Source organism: Leopardus geoffroyi, chromosome D1 (genome assembly GCF_018350155.1).
Source record: "Leopardus geoffroyi isolate Oge1 chromosome D1, O.geoffroyi_Oge1_pat1.0, whole genome shotgun sequence".
In the NCBI taxonomy this organism is placed as follows: Eukaryota; Metazoa; Chordata; class Mammalia; order Carnivora; family Felidae; genus Leopardus; species Leopardus geoffroyi.
Genome location: NC_059329.1, coordinates 109966750 through 109985377, shown reverse-complemented (window position 1 = coordinate 109985377; position 18628 = coordinate 109966750). Strand labels below are relative to the sequence as shown.

Below are 18628 nucleotides of genomic sequence, written 5' to 3'. Positions count from 1 at the left end.
CATCAGATGGTGTGAGCTGCCTTCTGGCTTCCACAGTGATGTTGCCGTGGTCTCCTCTCCTGGTCTCTCTGTCCTAGGGGCTTTAGAGCCTTAAGAACAACAAAAAACTCTTCACTCAAGTTTTGGTGGGATTTCAGGAGGAAGGAAAATTAGACACATAATCCAGCCACGAGCAGGCTTTGCACAGGTCAGCCCAAGGAGAAGGGTGTTCAGGTGGGGGTGCCTCAGGGAAGACGTGCTCCAAGGGAGGGGGGGGGTGCTTGGATTCTTTGGGAACAAAGAGGAGGCAGTTGGGCTGGAGTTAAAAGATTCAGGAGGCGGAGGACTGACTGATGGGCAATCTGGCTGGAAAAGGCAGGCTGCACTGCAGAGAGGGTCTGCAGGAAGGAAAGCTTACCTGTGGGTGGGGGGGAGAGTGGGGGTGTGTTAAGAGGAGAGTGAAATAATGCGTGTATTTAGGGAGACGATCGCTAGTATATAGCATGGCACGGATCAGTAGGTAAAGCTAACCAAGGTTAGTGGTTGGTCACGGTTAGTAGGCTTTTGCAGTAGTTGAAGTAACATGAAGGGGATGATCTAGGGTGTGTTAGTAGAAGTGAAAGGAAGGAGGACATGGGGCTTTAAGAGAATTGACAGGCCTCCTTGACCGGATGGTGGGTGAAGGAGAGGGAAGAGCTGAAGATGGTCCCCCAACTGAAGCCCGAGTTCCTGGGAAAGACAGGAAGAGGTGTTTGGTTTGGGCTTTTGGGGGTGTGTGTCATTTGGGGGAGCAGGAAGAGGGTGGGGGGGGGTAAGTTGTGTTCTAGAATAGATGTTTGATGTGTACATCCAGTAGCTTTTAAGTCCTCACACTTCAACCTGCACATGCCTATGTTGGTTAAGAAGAGAGGGAGGGGAGGAAAAGGCCTCAAGGATACGGACGAAGGAATCGGTCGGAACAAAAGAATAATTTTCATGTTGTTAAATGAGATTATCGAAAGAATTTTTATTTTGATATTCTCACAGGTTAATAGGTGTTGCAGAGTGGCTTCTGAACCTCACTTTTTTTTTTTAATTTAAAAAATTTTTTTAAGTTTATTTTGAGAGAGCGAGTGAGCATGGGAGGGGCAGAGAGAGATAGAGAGAGAGGGAGGGAGAGAGAGAGAGAGAGAGAGAGAGAGAGAGAATCCCAAACAGGCTCTGCATCATCAGCGCAGAGCCCAGTGAGAAGCTAAATGTCACAAACCGTGAGATAATGACCTGAGCCGGAACCGAGAGTCGGATGCTTAACTGACTGAACCCCCGAGGCGCCCCCGGCTTCTGAATTTCCTTAAGACGTGGAGAGAGTGCCAAATTCATTTCTTCCTTAGCTCACCCTCATGTTTTAACTGAATCAAGCCCTCGGACATCAGGCTTTTACAAATGAAAGAGGCCTCTTTATTTGAGTTCTGTAGCCAAAAGGGAAAATGGAGAAGGGGCGTCATTCTCTCAGCCACCCCCGCCTGTCTCTGCATCAAGGTGGCATACTTGGGCCATCTCGGTGCTCTTTCAGCGATGGCCCCGGGAGGGGAGAAGAGGGCCCTGATCGTCAAGGTTGCCGATTTCTGTGGTATACAGCTGCCCCCTGTGACTGACCACAGCCTCCCAGTGCTATGCCACTGAGCACAGAGTTGGACAGAAGCAGAGGCGAGGAGCCAGCGGGCACGAGCAGGAGCGAGCCGCACCTCCTGCGTGTGGCTCGTGGTGGGTTCGCGATGACGTGATGTGGCTGGGCAGGCGGACCCTGTTTCTCAGGTCGTCTTGTTATAAGGAGGCTGTTGGCGTCAAGGCGTGCTTCAGAGTGTCATCTCCATGAACAGCCTGCTTCATGGAACAGCCCCGGCCCCGACTGGGCCTCGGCTGTCCTCTGGCTCTCCCTTCACGACCCCTCCCTTGCCACCTCCGTCCATCAGAAGCAGGTCCAGCCTCGCAGTCCAGCTTGTAGTACTGGGAGCTGACAGTTATAATAATAAAGACTGCTTATATACCAGGCACTGCTCTGAGACTTCACCAGCATTAACTCATTTGATCTTTGTAACAACCCTACGTGCCATTGCCATCGCTATGATGAGAAACTGATGGCCAGAGCTTAAGCAACTTGCCCAGAGTCAGTGAGCTTGGTGGAGCCCTGATCTGAACTCAGGCAGTTGGACCCCTGGCATCTTAACCAGTGTTATCCCTGCCCTCTGATGTGATGCCAGCATCTGAGAACTCTCTTGACATGTTTCTTTCCTCCCAAGACCCAGTCGGGCCCTCAGCACTGCTGGCTCGGTGGGGTGAAATACAAATAAAATACAGGATGCCCAGTTAAATCTAAGTTTCAGGTAAACAACAAACAATTTTGTAGTGTGCCCCAAATATTGCATGAAATACACTTACACTTTGAAAAAAATGCTATTTATCTGAAAATCAGATTTTAACTGAACAGCCACCCTCAGCTGGTTTTATGTTGGTTGAGAACTGAGTCGGGGGTGTGGGAGGGGATTGAAGTTCTCGGTCTTGCTGTTCGCTGGTTCTTTGGCCAGGTTGTGCTGAGGGCTCCATGTCTCTGGTCTCTGGTACATTGTAACGTAAAACATACTTATTATCGAAACTCCAAACGTGTTTAACTTTTGCCTTTTTTCCTCTAAAGAAAGAATATTAAGACAGCGTTTTGTAGGCACATGACAAAATACAGGTATAAAACTGTATGCTTCCCCATTTTCTGAGGACAGATGGTCATAACAGAAGTTCAAGAAGTGTCGTGCAGTCAGGCTAACATTTTGCTCTTCCAAAAGTCACGTGACCCAAACCAACTCATTCAGAAAACTGCCTGAGTTCTTTTAAAACTCTCTCAGAGGGAAATGCCACTGCTTTGTCTAGTCTGTATCTTTGGCCGCTGGGACTGGCCAGGCGTTTTTCTTAAAGTTGAGTATCGCTCATCTGTGGTGCAGCTTGGACTCATTATTCTGGTTCTTGGAGCAGCTGCTGCTCACAGGGAGTTTGGGTGTGAACAGGGAGTCCTGCCGTCTGCAGAGTTGTCTTCCTGGGCTGCTACTCTTCCGGTTGTGCCTCCTGGAATGTGGTGTCCGGGCTTCTCAGCCCGGAGAGCCACAGTGCAAGAGCTAGTGGTCATTTCAGGCCTTGGCCGGGTCAGTGCATCAGGTTAGTGGGTGATACCGGGTCTCGACCACCTGCATATTGTAGCTGCCTGTGGCAGGTTTCCACGGGGACTGTCCCAGCAAATGTAGGTGCTTCAGTCTCAGAGGAGGGAGGTGTTCCGTATCCACTTCAAGGCCAGTCTTTCACCTGTGCCACGGAACCCTTCCCCGAGCTTGCTCGTTTCTTACCGCCCACCCCACGTCCTCATCTCTCCTCTTCCTAGAGCTTGCTAACTACTCTGTCCTGCAGGAAGATAACTGCCACGTCTATAATAGAGAATGGATTCATATCTAATATATGTAAAGACTTATTACAACTCAGAGGAAGACAAGCAGTCCAGCAGAAAAAGGGGCAAATGATATGAACAGGCAATCCATAAAAGAAAAAGCTTGAAAATATGTCAGCAATCTTGAGAAAATATCCAGCTTGCCTAATAATCAGGGAAATGGTTTTCTGCCCATGAGGTTGACAAAAATACAAGTCTGACAGTAGAAGACTTGGTAGAGATGTGGGGAGATAGAAATTCTGTTGTGCTTCTGGCAGCTGCATGAATTATTGGGACAACTGCTATGGAGAACTGTTTGGCAGTATTGATGTTTAGAAAGTGCCTGCAATCTGAGGCAGGAGTTCCAATACTAGGTGTAGGCCCTGGAGAAATTCCTGCGTGTTTTATATATGGATTCAGGGTTATTCATTTTTAACATTTTAATTGACATTATTATGGCTTTTTTCAAACATACATAAAAATGGAGCAAATAGTACAGTGAATTTCAGGTACCAGTCCCTCAGTTTCAATAGTGATCCATTTGTCAATCTATACATCACAGTTGTTTTTTTTTTTTTTTTTTTTTTTTTTTTTTAACGTTTTATTTATTTTTGAGACAGAGAGAGACAGAGCATGAACGGGGAAGGGGCAGAGAGAGAGGGAGACACAGAATCGGAAGCAGGCTCCAGGCTCCGAGCCATCAGCCCAGAGCCCGACGCGGGGCTCGAACTCACGGACCGCGAGATTGTGACCTGGCTGAAGTCGGACGCTTAACCGACTGAGCCACCCAGGCGCCCCTATACATCACAGTTTTAATAGCTAAAATTTGGAGACCACCCCTGTGTCCCTCATTTGGGCATGGATAAGCTGTGGTACATATACTATTATACAGCTGTTAAAATTAATCATTTAGATCTACTTGTACCAGTGTGGAAAGATTCCAAATAAGTTGGGTGAAAAAGGTGAGTTAAAAAATGACAGTGTATCATTTATGGAAAAATTAAAACACAAGTGTATGATCTGGGCACACATGTGTCTAATCAGTGTAAAATCCACAAAGGGGAGCACCCTCCCCCCCCACCCCAGTACCTGGCTGGTAGCCTCTAGGGATCAGGGGAGGAGGAAAGGGGTGGGGGGCTAGACTGGAAGAACCTCAAAAGAAATTGCAGCTGTTCATAGAGTGTGTTTTTCCTCTTACTAAATTTAACCGTAATTTTATCAAAAGAACACATGTGGACACTTGGGAAAGTCAAATTGTGTCATGAGGCCTGTAAAACCCCCCTAACTAAGTCCCCTGTCCGACCCGCCCTCCCGGATTGTCTTTCCAGAGACAAACCCTCTGCTCCTAGCTGCTTACACCCTGTTTGCACAGAGCATTTGACTCCGTGTGGTGGGCTGGGCTTCTGCTGTGGAAGATCCAGCTGGTTTTACCACCCACCCAGCCCCCCCATGTGTACCCATTTTCCCTGTCTCCATTCCCAGCATGGTTAGGCGACCATTTTTGTTAAAGTACATTTTTAGCTTTTACAGTATTCAAATCAAGTAAATATTCACATTGGTGAACCCCAAATGTATACATGGTAACATTTTCTTGTGTGACTTCTCCATTTCCTGGAGTTACTATTTACCTTCTTTTTCATCCCTAAATTGTAAATTGCCATCTCCTCTCCATTCTTTCAGGGACTGGAGGCAATGCAGCCTGGTTTTTTTTGGTTACTTAACCCTCCCCTTTCCTGCCCTCTCTTGGAACTCCCCTCCCTCTGCTGATGTCCCAGGCGGTGGCTCTCTGGGCTCTGTCACCATCTTCCAGAGAACTCTCCTCACCTCCTTCTATGCCAGCTCCCAGGTTCCTCATCTTGGTTTATTTACTTCCTTGTCTTGTTAGTGCCCCTCTCCCAGGAGCTTCCCCAGCACCAGGGCTCCTGGGCAGTGAACTTGCCTTGGCCAGGCATGCCTTAAAAGGTCTTTATTTTGCCCTCACACTTGATTCGTAGTTTAATTGGGTGGAGCGTTCTAGGTTGGAGGACATCTTCCCTCAAAAGTAGCCTCAGGCGCTGTGTCACTGTTGAAGACCTTCTCCTCCTTTTCCAAAGTGTAGTAGCCTGAGGGATGGCCCCCAAAGATCTCCAGGTCCTCATCCCTAGAGCCTGTAGGTGGCACCTTATAAGGAAAAGGGGTCTTTGCAGAGGCGATGAAGTGAAGGACCTTGACATGAGGTGATCCCGGATTATCCAGGGACCCTGAATGCCATCACACGTGTCCTCAGGAGAGAGAGGCATGAGGCTACACTTGGCAGGGAAGACCAAGTGACCACAGAGGCCGAGACTGGAGGGATGTGGCCACAACAGAGGCAGCTGGCAGGGGCTGCAAGCTGGGGGCTGTGGGGTAGGACACCACCCCCCACGGCCAGGCCTCTGGGGGAGCACGGTCCTGCCAGCACCTCGATTTGGGCCCATGAAACTGATGCTGAACTTTTCTGGCCTCCCAAACGAAAAGGGAATACATCTTTGTTGCTTTAAGCCACCAAGGCTGCAGTGATTTGTGACGGTCTGGCCAGCAAACTCATGCGGGAAGCTGGTGGAGCCTTTCCGGTCCCTTTGCCAGCTGTGACTTGTGGTGTCGCGCTGGCACCTCAGAGTGCCCTTGCCACCGCCACCGAAATGCACGTCCCTGGCCCCCGGGACTGCCATGTGCCGGTCTTCCTGTTATGCTTTCTGGGCGATGTCCTCGACTGTCTTCTCCTTCTTCTATTTATTATGGTTAAAAATGTCTGCAACTCTATTTTTAATTTCCTAGAGCTCTTCCTCGTTGCCTTTAAAATAGCTGCCGCCTCTCAATGCGATAGCTTCTCTTACTTCTCAGAGATTAATTATAGTTTTTTTTCTAACTATCTGCTCTCCATATTACCAGAGTTCCCTGTTTTTTATTCCCCATTTGTCTTGGTGAATTTGGGGCGATCCCCTCAAATAGCTGGGGATCTTGGCTGTCCATTCATGCTGAAGACTGAGTTGGATGTGGGTTGGAAAACCTGAGCACAGCGGGGCTCGAGGGCCACCGGCCTTGGAGGGGAGACTGAGGCAGCTGCTTCCCCGGTGCCCACCAGGTGCTGGTTGCTGCAGCCCCGCCCTGGGCTGCTGGTTTCCTAGAGAGGGGTCCTCGCTGCCTGCTGCCTCATCAGCCTGGAAGCCACTTTGTGGAAGGGGAGGGGTTTGCAGCATCCCCGTGCTGCCTGGCCTCCCTTCCCCAGTTCCCTGGGCTCTGTCTGCCTCCCTGCCCCCAGGTGAAGCCTCTGCAGGGCCTGGAGGCCAGAGCATCTGGCTTGCCTGGGTCTCACTTCCTGGGGCTCCACACCTGTGTCCTAGGGGCTCAGGGAACCATCATGGGCGGGGGGGAGGTTGGGAAAACTCAGGACTTGACCACAGAGGACCCGGGACCGCATGGCCCTCACAGGGGCCACGAGTGTTGCTCTTCCTCACTGGTCTTTACCTACAGCCGCTTCTGTTCTTTAACTTGGCATCACCACCGTTCATCCCGCTTTTAAAACAGGAGCCAAGAGTCCTCCTTACCTGCGGCTGCCACCCCTCATCTGAAAGGTGCTGGCCGTCCGATGGCGCCCCGTTTCTTAGTTCGGTTCTCACGATCTCCTGCCTACATTAGAACATCTTCCTCATCGTTTGCTACCTTCTAGCCTTGCCTCCTCAGATCCAGCTTCCTCACAACGACCCGAGTGGTCCCTGTACATTGCAAGTCTCTTTCCCTTGCCTGCTTTCTTTGGTGGCACCTCCTGACCTTGGAGATATAGTCCACGCCCCTTGCCGTGCACGCGAGCCCCTGACCTGGCGTCAGAGTCCACGTGTCTGCCCTTGGTCTCCCCTGAGCACCTTCACCCTGGCCTCTGGCCTCAGTGGACATCCACTAGGCTGGCTGCTCCTTTGCCTTGGCTCCGGCTGCCCCACACCTGAACCACCTCCCCCTCCTCCTCATCCTTGAAGACTTGGCCCGGTGTCCCTCCGGAGGTCTTCCTGCTCACTGGTCGTGCTGGCACTGCTCACTGCTCGTGTTTGCTGCCTCCCACTCGGCCCTCCCTGGTGGGGGCGCTGATCACGATCCCAAACAGCTCCAAGCTCTCAGGGCCCTGCTGCGGCCTCTGTTAGGATGAGCAGGTGAGAGAAGGGGACATCTTTAACAACCGGTGCTCCCCGGTCCTTGGCTTTAGGGTGTCTGTAGGTTCTGGTCATTAGTGGGGAACCTGGGTCTGTTAGTTTCCGAGGGCTGTCATAGCAAAGTCCCCAAACATATAACAAAGATTTATTATTTCACGGTTTTGGAGGCCAGAAGTCCAAAATCAATGTCGGCAGGGCCTTGTTTTCTCTGAAAGTTGTAGGGGAGGATCTTTCCTTTATCTTCTAGCTTCTGGTACTTTCCAGCAATCCTTATAGATGCATCTTTCTGGACACATGGCCGTCTTCTCCCTGTGTGTCTTCACATGATCTTCCTCCTGTGTCTTTCTCTGTGTCCAAATTTCCCCTTTTTATGAGGACACCAAGCATATTGCCTTTAGGGCCCACCCTGGGGACCTCATTTTGACTAATTACCTCTGTAAAGACCCTGTTTCCAACTAAGGTCACATTCTGAGGTGCTGCGGGTTGGGACTTGCATAGATCTCCTTGGAGGACTCAGTTCAGCCCATACAGTGGCATCTACTTCCTGCCATCTTGGGGTTAGGGTGAACTGGGTAAGCCCGTGGGGAGGAGGTCCTGCGTGACTCTCCAGCCGGAGTGCTGTGCTGTGAAGGGGTCAGGGAGCTTCCTGGACTGCCTGCATGCCTGCTCTGTTCTGGTGTCCCATCTCCCTGAAAAGCCACTATCCAGCCACTGTCCAGAATGGAGGCTTTAGTGCCGGTCGCCTTGCGCAGCCCTCCTGGTTCCCACCTTTTTCTGACCTTGCCCTTTTAACTAAACATCCTTGTCAACACTTTGGGCTCTAATCTGTGTGTAAGGGGCACTTGTATGTCCCGCTGACTTGTGTGTGCTGATCCTAGGGGGGACCAGGCCGTATTAATCTTTGTCTCAGCATTCCAAAATGTTTCTGGAAACTCTTGTGACCTATTCATTCGTTCGTTTGTTCATTCATTCCCGAGACATTTAATCTCGGTGTCCGGCACAGTATGGAGTGCTAGGGAAACAGTGAAGGACAAAATAGACTGAGGATCCTGTCCCCAGGGTCCTTAGAATGTCTTGTGGGGTGGGTGAACGAATCATTACAACATTAACTGCTCCTTTCCGAGGACAGATGTGACCTCACCCACATCCTCCACAGACAGGACAGTAGGGTGTGGCAAGAACAATGACAGATCTTTCCCAGGGCGGGTATTGAGCTCGCCAAGGAGGTTGGGTGTCCAGGAATGCCCTTCTGAGTGAGTCTAAAGGATGTGGAGAAATCAGGGCAAGTGGCCTTCTGACGTTCTGGTACCTGGGCAAGCAGGTCGGCCGTAGCTCTCCTTTTGCACCAGGGGGCAGTGTTCAACCTGCAAGTGTCCCTGCCCTTGACCGAGGCTGGGACAGGGCAGCCACTCTGTCGCCAGTTTGCCCCCTCCTCATCCCTGTCCTTCCCTGCTGCTGCCCTGCAGGCCCAGAACCCTTGCTCACCCCCTTTCTCTGAGCCTGCTCCGTCCCCCTGCCCACAAATCCCAGCAGCCCACACAGTGCCATTTGTCCCAGTGTGGCCGTTTCACCTTCTCCCCTCTGCCTGCTGCCTTAAATCAGGGGCTGTGGGGGTTTTGTGGAGCCTTGTCGGCTGGTTCTGAACCACAGTGGCCTCTCAGGGTAGGAGCCGGCTGTGCGGCCCCAGGCCACGTGCTGTTTTTACTCCTGTCTCTGTCTTTGGTATTCTCGCTTTCCTTTCTTCTTCATCTGTCACCTTCACTGTCTTCCTGTCCTCCCTTCCGCTCCCCCTACCCAGATGTCTCAGCCTTAGTCAAGCCTCTCTCAGGCGCTTCAATACCAGCTGCCGCTGCCTGCAAAGTCCAACGGAGTCCTTTCCTTTCATCTGTCTCTGTTGGCCGCCAGCCCTGGGGCCCCGTTGGACACGTTGAGGACAGTGCAGAGCTGCTTGGAGAGAAAACTCCCCAAGAGCAGCCCCACCCATCAGAGGCTCGCTTCTGCTACGGCTGGAGTCCACTGCCAAGAACTCCTTCCTTCTGGTTTTGACCTGCTTTTGCTGGCACTGCTGAGGCCAACTGGGGGCCGGGGAAGGAGCACGATAATGGTACTGGTGCTGGGAGGGTCGGGAGAGTAGACGGATAGGAATCTTGTTAGTTACTTTGGAGATTCCTGAGGCCTGTTTCTGGGCCGCTGTCCTTTCTCCTCACTCCCTCTGGCTGCCCTCCTACACACCTCTGACCTGGATGTGCTAAGGGGCTTGGGAACTGGGGGTGGGCAGTCCACACTGTGGGCTTGCTTCTAAGACTGCCATCAGCCAGGTACTCCCAAAGCAGGGCCATGGCTTTCCCTTCCGAATGTGCCTCCCTTTCCAACTGCCCACAGCTGTCCTCTGAGGCTGCAGGAGGTGCTGTGTAAAGAACAGGGATATTTAGGGTGGATGCAGTACAGATCCTTGAAGGAACGTTCCGGGGCCTGACACTTGGGCCGCAGCAGGCTCCTCTGGCTGGGAGCGCACACACCCTGAGCACAGTGGTCATATTGTCTGGACCAAAATTTGGACGATGATAGCTCGACACCAGAATTTTGTGCTGCTCAGGGTTGCAAGAGGCAGCTTGGGAGATGTAGTTTTGGTCGGAAGTCGTGGGACTTCAGATGTCTAGGGACATTTTGATGATTTATTGGAGTCAGTGAAGCTGTCCTAGCTTATCGGGGACACATGATTGCTGGCGCTGTTAGCCTGCCCTGGGGGGGGTGGGGGGGAGTGCAGAGCCACTGGCTGCCCTGCAGGAAGTTCAGGCCAGTGACACAGTTTTTATCAGGAGTCGGTTTTTTGGTTTTTGGTTTCCAAGTGCCTGTCACACTGTGCCTCTGATAAAGGCCACAGCTTACTTCGCTGGTTGGTCATGACACCATGTGCCCTGAGAGATCAGAGCTCCTGCTCTGGAGGGCAGCCTGCTGGGTGACCTGGGCTGTAACTTAATCCCACCTGCCTGCTTCCTTATCTGTACAAGGGAGCGATAAGGAGCCTATTATGTGAGTTAGCACTTGCAGAGCATCCCACGCGGAGCCCAGCACCTGGTGAAGGCTAGAGGCTCCGCCGGGTTTGCTGGTCACCGTGTGTCTGGCACGTAGGTGGAGCGTGGTGGGTGCTGGGTGTCGTAGAAGCCAAGTGGGCAGGTCATCGAGATTGGGCAGAAGGTGTCCAGACCTTCCCCCTGCCTCCTTCCACAGGTTCTTTAGGCACCTTCCTGACTTGGTTGTTATCACTACCTTCTGGAAGGGGAACACTGAGCGTGTTGATCAGTGTTGGAGGAGAAATTGAAGCTCGGGGAGAAGTAGAAACCGTGGAGTCCTGCTGAGAGGCAGCGGGGAGAAAGCAGGTGTCCAGACACTCCTTGCTTCGCAGCGCCTCACGCTTGCCTGCAAGGCGTTGTTTACACGTCCCAAGTGAGAGTCAAAGCCGTCTTATTCCCCATCTCTAATGCACAACCCGAGGCCAAGGAAAGAGATCTGTCAGCTGGCATTTGCAAAAAATAGCAAACAGCCCTCTCTGGGACTGTCAGCTCTCTGGAGAGGAAACCAGGATGAGATCTTCGGGTGATGGTTGCTTTTCTCCTACTCACCGTTTCTGTCCCCATCGCTGAGGTCAGAGAAGACTTTTGCCCTGAGCATCACCAGCCCGGAGCAAGGCCCGCTGTGCTCTGGCAGCATCTGAGCGGCCTGTCCTCCTGAGGAGGCCCGCCCAGCGAGGCTGTCCTGTCTGGGCGAGCGCCTCCCTTGCTGAAGGGTTCCAGTTGTGTCAGGGAGGGTCTGCTGATGAGACACCACGAGGGCTTTCCAAGATGCTGAGTTTGGTTAACGAGGCCTTTGGAATTGGAGATTCTCAAACTGTCTATGACCTTGAGGATTTCTTGGTTACCATCCACCAACCAAAAACCCGTGGTGGGAGCCTGGCTCCAGCCCCACCCCACTCACCCGTGACCAGCACCTCTGCACCTTTGCCTGTTCTCTGCCAGGCGTGAGGATGACAAGGAGGCCACCTGGAACAGTGCCTGAGGGAAGGCCTGCACTCCGGAGGCTGTTTGGGGGAGAGTGCCACTGTGAGAAGCTGGCACTCAGGTCACACTCTGTGATGCCAGGGTTTATCTCTGGGCGAGGGGCCCCGTGTCATGCCAGAGGCAGCCCCTGTGGGAGGGCTGCGGGAAGGGAGTTTGGTGCTCCGTGGCCTTCCCACTGCCCTCCGCTCCCGCCCCAGGGGCTCTGCTTCTACTGGTGGGTCTTGCGGGTGCCTCCAGCAGCACAGCTTCCGGCCTCCACTTCCCCCACCCCCAAGCACTGCACAGGGGCCTCTCCTCCCTCCAGGGGTGGGAGACGGGGCGAGATTCAGGGAGGAGTGGGAGTCTGCCCACTCAGCCCCTCCCTTTGGCCCGTCCCAGAACCCTCAAACTCAACATGCCCAGAGAGGACTCATCACACACATGACCCACGAATGTCCCGCTTCCCAGAAGAGAGGGCTCTGCGAGGCAGCCGACCTCTGCCCTGCAGTTTCCCCCAGCTATAGTTGATTCTGGAAAGGCCTCAGGAAGCACCGGGCAGCTGACCCTGCACTCCCCTACCCCCAGGGGTCAAGTCTGGGAGAAGAGTGGAATTTGACTAGGGGAAAGGCTGGGTGCTGAGTTAGCCGAGTTCTAAGAAGGGTGGAGATGTTCTGGGAATGAGGTAACTTTTTTTTTTTTTAAGTTTATTTATTTTGAGAGAGAGAGAGAGCGCGCGCGCGCGCGCACAAATGAGGGAGGGGCAGAGAGAGAGGATCTCAAACAGGCCCCTGGCTGCCAGCACAGAGCCCGATGTGGGGCTTGAACTCACGAAACCGTGAGATCACGACCTGAGCTGAAACCAAGAGTCGGATGCTTAACCAACTAAGCCACCCAGGCGCCCCACGGGGTGACATTTTTTTTATTCATCCCCGTGTCCTCCTGTCCCAAGCCTAGCATTGGGGGTGGTGGGGGGTGTCGGGGTCACATGTGACTCAGCTGTGAATGGAGCTGCACAGCTGTGTCTAGGCTCTGAGGGGAGCACGACTGGTGCCTTCTGTCCGGACTGGCCTCTCCGGACCCTGCCCCGGCTGCTCACCGATGTTTCTGTGCCTTTAACCTCCAGTGGCAGCAGGTCCTAATCACTCACGGCTGTCCGCTGTCCCCCTGCTGGCTCGTGTCCTGCCTCAGATCATCTGCCTTGCAATCTTTCCTGGCCCCAGGGGGTCAAGGGAGCGAGCCTGAGGCTGTGAATCACCTACTGCCTGCATGACCCAACCTCCCTGCCTCCCTTTGCCTTGGGCCCCATAGCCACCGTGGGCGTCCCTTACCCTGCTTTCAGTCTTGGCCACCACCTAGGCTTCCAGCACCCTGGTGCCTGAGCACTGTGTATGCCAGGGCCAGTGACCTCAGGCGGAGCAGCCACTGGCCGGTGGCCTCCCTGGGCAGAAGCAGCTGTGGGCCCCTGGCTGGTGCAGAGAGTGCTGTGGGGAGGGCCCACTGCGACCCCCTGAGTGCGGGTCTAACTGCTCAGGGGCCAGGTGCCCTGGGGCGGTGGGCCTGGTGCTGTGGAGGGGGCTCAGGGGCGTGGGTTGTGTGGGGCTGCATGGAGACGGTTCCTTCTTGTCCCTGTGCTCTTGTGGGAAGAAAGGATGGTGGGAAGATGGTGATCGTGGCCCAGCATTTACCGCCGGGCTCCGCGATCCCCAGGACGGCCTGTCGAGGTTGGGAGTGGGGATGCCCGGTTTCACAGATGATGAAATGAGGCCTTGATTGTCCAGATCTCACGGCTTGTGGGGACCCTACTGGGGGGGCCGTCCCAGGCCTGTGGACTCCAGGCTTGAACACTGGGCTGCCAGCAGCTAGACGGGGCTGCTCTCTACTCCTCTTTCTCCACTGCTCTGGCTTTGGCAAGAAGGCCCTGACCTTTCCTCTCTGTGAGCTTCTGCCTGGCTCTCTCCTGCACCCCAGGGCCTGTGATCTGCTTGGACATGGCTTCAGGGGCATCTGGAGGCTCCCACCTAGATCCCGGCTCTGCATATGTAAAGTAGAACTGCCAGGGAAGGCCTGGCTGCAGCGTCTGTGAGGATCCAACACGAGAATGTGTGTGGAATGGCCACCGAGGCCTGGGGGTTTTTCGGGCTCCCTGTGTCGTCACTGTGAGCTGGGAGGTGCTGGCACCCACTGTCCACCTAGCCTCCAGGGATCCCTTTCTGTCTCTGGAAAAGGGAGAGGGCAGTGTGAGGGGGCATTTAACACGAGGCAGTGGGTAAGTTCCTACATGGTAGGAGCAAACCCACCCAGGTGGGAGAAAAGATTGGGCCTCCCTGGAAACTTCTGGAGGTTTGTGACTGTTGGGGCCAGTGTCACCTGCTATGAGGCTGCTCGCCTGTAGACAGGTGAGGAAGACCCACAGCCGGTTCTTCCGGGCAATAGGTGCGGAAGGTGAGGTGGCCCCACCGTGCTGTGGGGAGAGGGCCCAGCCTCGTTCACTGGCAGCTCGTCTCGCAGGACATAGCGGAGTTCTCTGTCTCCCTCGGGGAGACGGTTCAGGTGCTCTACTTAGCTTTTTTTCTGCAAAGATCTTCTCTCTCTCCTGTATGTCTTCATTGCGCCTCTAATTGTAAATAATACATCTCTGGTGGAGACAGTATAGACTGGAGAAGCACAAGGAAGGAAAAAACCCAACACTGAGCCAATTCTAGAACATAGGAGTGAGTGATGTGCTGACAGAGCTCCTTCCAGTTGATTTCCTTGCCTAAAAAAAAAAAGCTTCATGAAATCATATTTTTACCTTTTAAATTTCTGTAGCATCACATCCTAGCATAAGCAATTCCTATGTCATCGGAGCTGTGCACTCATTTTTTTTTAATGTTTATTTTTGAGAGAGAGAGAGAGCGCGCGCACATAAGTAGAGGAAGGGTGGAGAGAGAGGGAGACACAGAATCTGAAGCAGGCTCCAGACTCTGAGCTGTCAGGCCAGAGCCCGATGCGGGGCCCGAACTCACGAACCATGAGATCATGACCTGAGCCGAAGTCAGACGCTTAGCCCACTGAGCCACTCAGGTTCCCTGAAACACTCATTTTTAACGGCTACATAATGTCTGTTTGTATAGATGTCTTCCTGTTGGATCCATAAGTGGTTTCTAATTATTTGCTACTGTAAAGAATACTGTTTTGAGCATCTTTCTGCACCCATCTTGGTTCCCATTTTAGAATATTTCCTTGGGTTGGATTCCTAGAATAGTAACGTCTGGGCCAAGGGGCGTAAGTATTTCAAAGGCTCCTGATAGGGTTTCCAGGGAGCTTTCCAGAGAGCTGCCCTGATCTCCAGACCTCACCTGCGGGTCTGTCTCCCATAGGCCTTACCAGTGCTGAACCTGATTATTGCACAACACTGTTGCTAATCTAATAGGCAAAGTGCCACCTCACTATTCTCTTCTGTCTGTGTTTTCTCCTGAGGTGAAACTGCTAAGGGTTCATTAACCGCTTCTGTTTATTGCTCTGTTGCCACGCTTGTCCTAAAGGAGCGTTTTGCCTCTTCTTGGCTTGACCCCGTGTGGTGGTTTGGGCTCTTTCTACGGGGCCTTGTCCCAGCTGCAGATCTGCCTGTGGCCGTGAGCAGAGCAGGCATTCGGTGCCAGGGACGAGGCGAGATTCGTACCTCAGGCCTGCTCTCTGGTGTGTATGCCGTCGATGGCCAAGGCAGTGGGTTCACGAAGCTCTGCCAGGAAAGAGCTTCCCTCCCCGGGGGGGGTGGTTATCTGAGGCAGATCTCAGAGGATCGGGCTGCTGGTGGATCTGTGAGGGGGAGATAGCACGGGAATAGCTGAAGATCGCTGCACTTTAAGTGGCCTCTGGAAGAGGAGGTTTCTGCCACCATTGGAAGAAGTCTGCACTTCTGAAGTCTGAGTGGAGGCTTGGATGGCTTCCTGAGACAGCACTGGTGCAGGGGGGCTCCTCGGGAGATCTCTCGTCACCCTCATTGCCTGGCCAGGCGGAACCCTGATGGAGGGACGTGGGGGCCAGCGTGGTGTGGGAGGTTCTCAAACCCAGGCTGCCGGGCCCCGCAGAGGGCACCGAAGGGGGCTCAGACAGTATGCACAGCGAGGGAACACAGGGCCTCTGGTTCACTGCCAGGATTGCTTTGAGAGCTTGAAGTGTTATGAAAGTTGTCAGGGCGCTAGGGTGGGCTGGGTTCTGTTTGGGCTTGACTTCGCGCCCTGCCCTACAGCCAGTCAGCCCCCCAGGGAGCGTTGGGCTTGGCCGGGAACTGAGGAGGGAGAGGGTGCTGGCTTTTGTGTGGGGCCGCCGCTTACTCTTCCTAGGGAGACCCTCTGTGCCGAGGCTGCTCCAACCCGGCTCTTGACTTCCAGATGCTGAAGTTCCGAACCATCCGTGGGGGCCTGAGGCTCCTGGGGATCCGCCGAGCCTCCACTGCCCCTGCTGCCTCCCCACACGTCCGGCGCCTGGAGTACAAGCCCATCAAGAAGGTCATGGTGGCCAACAGAGGTGAGTGCCCTTGGGCCCAGTGAGAGGAGCCCAGCACGGCCTTAGCGTCCCTCTTCTGCCCTTGCCCTGTACACCAGCTCCCCGCCCGCCTCTGTTTCTGTAAGGACCCAGGAATCTAACGTCTTGGCCTGTTGCCCCTTTCCTCCAAGGTGAGATTGCCATCCGCGTGTTCCGGGCCTGCACGGAGCTGGGCATCCGCACCGTGGCTGTCTACTCGGAGCAGGACACGGGCCAGATGCACCGGCAGAAAGCAGATGAAGCCTACCTCATCGGCCGCGGCCTCGCCCCGGTGCAGGCCTATCTGCACATCCCAGACATCATCAAGGTGGCCAAGGTGAGCCGGGTTGGGCCTGGACCCCGTGCCTTCCCCATGCTGGGCCCGGGCCCCAAGCCAGCCCACAGTAAGTGCTGTGAATAGGTGAATGGGTGAATGAATGAGTGAATGGAACGAGTGAGGTGGGGGCAGGTATGGGAGCCACAGGGTTTGGTCTGGGCTTGTGTGAAGGAATCTGAGAGATGCCTCATTCCTCTGATCCCTCCTGCCCCCAGGAAAACAACGTGGACGCGGTGCACCCTGGCTACGGGTTCCTGTCAGAGCGCGCGGACTTCGCCCAGGCCTGCCAGGATGCCGGGGTTCGGTTCATTGGGCCGAGCCCTGAGGTCGTCCGCAAGATGGGAGATAAGGTGGAGGCCCGGGCCATCGCCATCAGTGCAGGTGCATATGGCGGACGAGCCGCGGGGGGCCGTACGGCTCCTCAAGAGGGGCTGTCCGAGGAGGGGGCTGGCGGGTTTGGGCAGGGAGGACCCACGTGCCTGTCTTCCAACAGGTGTCCCCGTGGTCCCTGGCACAGACGCCCCCATCACCTCCCTGCACGAGGCCCATGAGTTCTCCAACACCTACGGCTTCCCCATTATCTTCAAGGCCGCCTACGGGGGCGGGGGACGTGGCATGAGGGTCGTGCACAGCTATGAGGTGAGCAGAAGCCCAGGGCTGGGAGCAGAGCAGGGAGCCCCGCCAGGCCGTGAGGCCACCCATAGAGCAGACCCTGGGGTTCTCAGAAGGGGGTGGTCCTGCAGAAGGTGAGACAGAGCTTCAGGGCCCCATGTCTGCTCGTCTGCTTCCTCTTAGGAGCTGGAGGAAAACTACAACCGGGCCTACTCGGAGGCTCTGGCTGCCTTTGGGAATGGGGCACTGTTTGTGGAGAAGTTCATTGAGAAGCCACGCCACATCGAGGTGCAGATCCTGGGTGAGTGGGGGCATTTGTGGGGCCACAGCACAAGGCAGGAGTGGAGCAGGCCTGATCTTTCTGGGCTCACGACGGCTGGCCTCCAGGAGCTGTCCCTCTGGAAGACCTTTCCCCAGGAAGGGCTCAGGCCTTGGCCGTGGCGGTTTCCCTCCTGGCTGCCCCCTACCTCTGGGAGCAAGCGTTGATTGGCCGCAGTAGTTGTGTGGGGGCTGGGGGTGTTCACGAAGTGTTTTGGTCCCTGGAGAGGCTGAGGCCGGTTTACCTTTCACTGCAGGAGACCAGTACGGGAACATTTTGCACCTGTATGAGCGAGACTGTTCCATCCAGCGGCGGCACCAGAAAGTGGTTGAGATTGCTCCTGCTGCCCACCTGGACCCCCAGCTTCGGACCCGACTCACCAGTGACTCTGTCAAACTTGCTAAGCAGGTGAAAGGCGGGGGCCTTCAGGAACAGTCTCCCATGTGGAGACAAGGAGCCTGTTCCTATAGGCTCCCTCTGAGCTGCTGCCGGCTTAGGCCTCATGGCCAGTGGTCGCTGTCCAGATGTGGACAGTCTGCCAGGGAGCTAGGAGGTCCAGAGTGACTGGCTCTGGGAGGGAGGGGGGAGGACCATCTTGGAGGAGTAAGGGCTGACGTAGCATCCTCGGGGTCCTCCCTGTGTGAGAGCAGAGGTGTCAGGCCCGGGCCCAGAGGCCAAGCCTAGAGTCCAGAAAGGCTGAGAAGAAGGAGGGAAAGAGGCCGCTGGCCACACCCTCTGCACAAATTGAGCTTCTGCGTGGCACCAACTAACCCCTGGAACAAAAGGCATGAGATCCAGTGGTTTCTGTCAGGATTAAGAAGCATTCTTAAGGCATTTCTTCCATTCGTTCTTGACCATCCCCTGCATCACATTTGTTGCCACCCATGGAATTTTCAGATCCTCCTTCTGCTAATCTTTGCTCTACTGGGTCATGGAGGCGGCTCCCCCAGCAGTGACCTGCCCCGCTAGGCCTGCCCGGGAGAGCACCCACCCGGGCCAGGCCTTAGCAGGGGTCCTGCTGTCTGTTGTTCTGCCCCCTCCCGCCCCCAGAGTCCAGGCATCCCGCCCCCACTTCCGCCTCCCCTTCCCAGGGCCAAGCGGGAGCATCTTCTCACACCTGCCTTCCCCAGCACCCCGGCGGGCCTTGGTCCTGCTCTCCCTCTCAGAGTAGTGCTCCCTCAGACCTCTCAGGAGGCAGATGATTCCAGAGCCCTCCCCAGCTGAAAGACA

At 54.6% G+C, this 18628-nt stretch overlaps 1 protein-coding gene across 7 annotated transcripts in view; it reads left to right on the top strand.

The window, feature by feature from the left end:
* Nucleotides 1-18628, top strand: part of PC (pyruvate carboxylase) — a 101449-nt gene that overhangs the window by 62129 nt on the left and 20692 nt on the right. For 6 of the 7 annotated variants that reach the window (XM_045485967.1, XM_045485969.1, XM_045485968.1 and 3 more), the window contains 6 exons: nt 15998-16133; nt 16283-16467; nt 16683-16848; nt 16961-17106; nt 17263-17380; nt 17655-17806. In XM_045485967.1, the coding sequence (XP_045341923.1) occupies nt 15998-16133; nt 16283-16467; nt 16683-16848; nt 16961-17106; nt 17263-17380; nt 17655-17806 (903 nt within the window). Of the gene's footprint in view, nt 1-10858; nt 10881-15997; nt 16134-16282; nt 16468-16682; nt 16849-16960; nt 17107-17262; nt 17381-17654; nt 17807-18628 lie in introns of those variants that run through there. The other variant, XM_045485973.1, reaches the window with a different exon arrangement.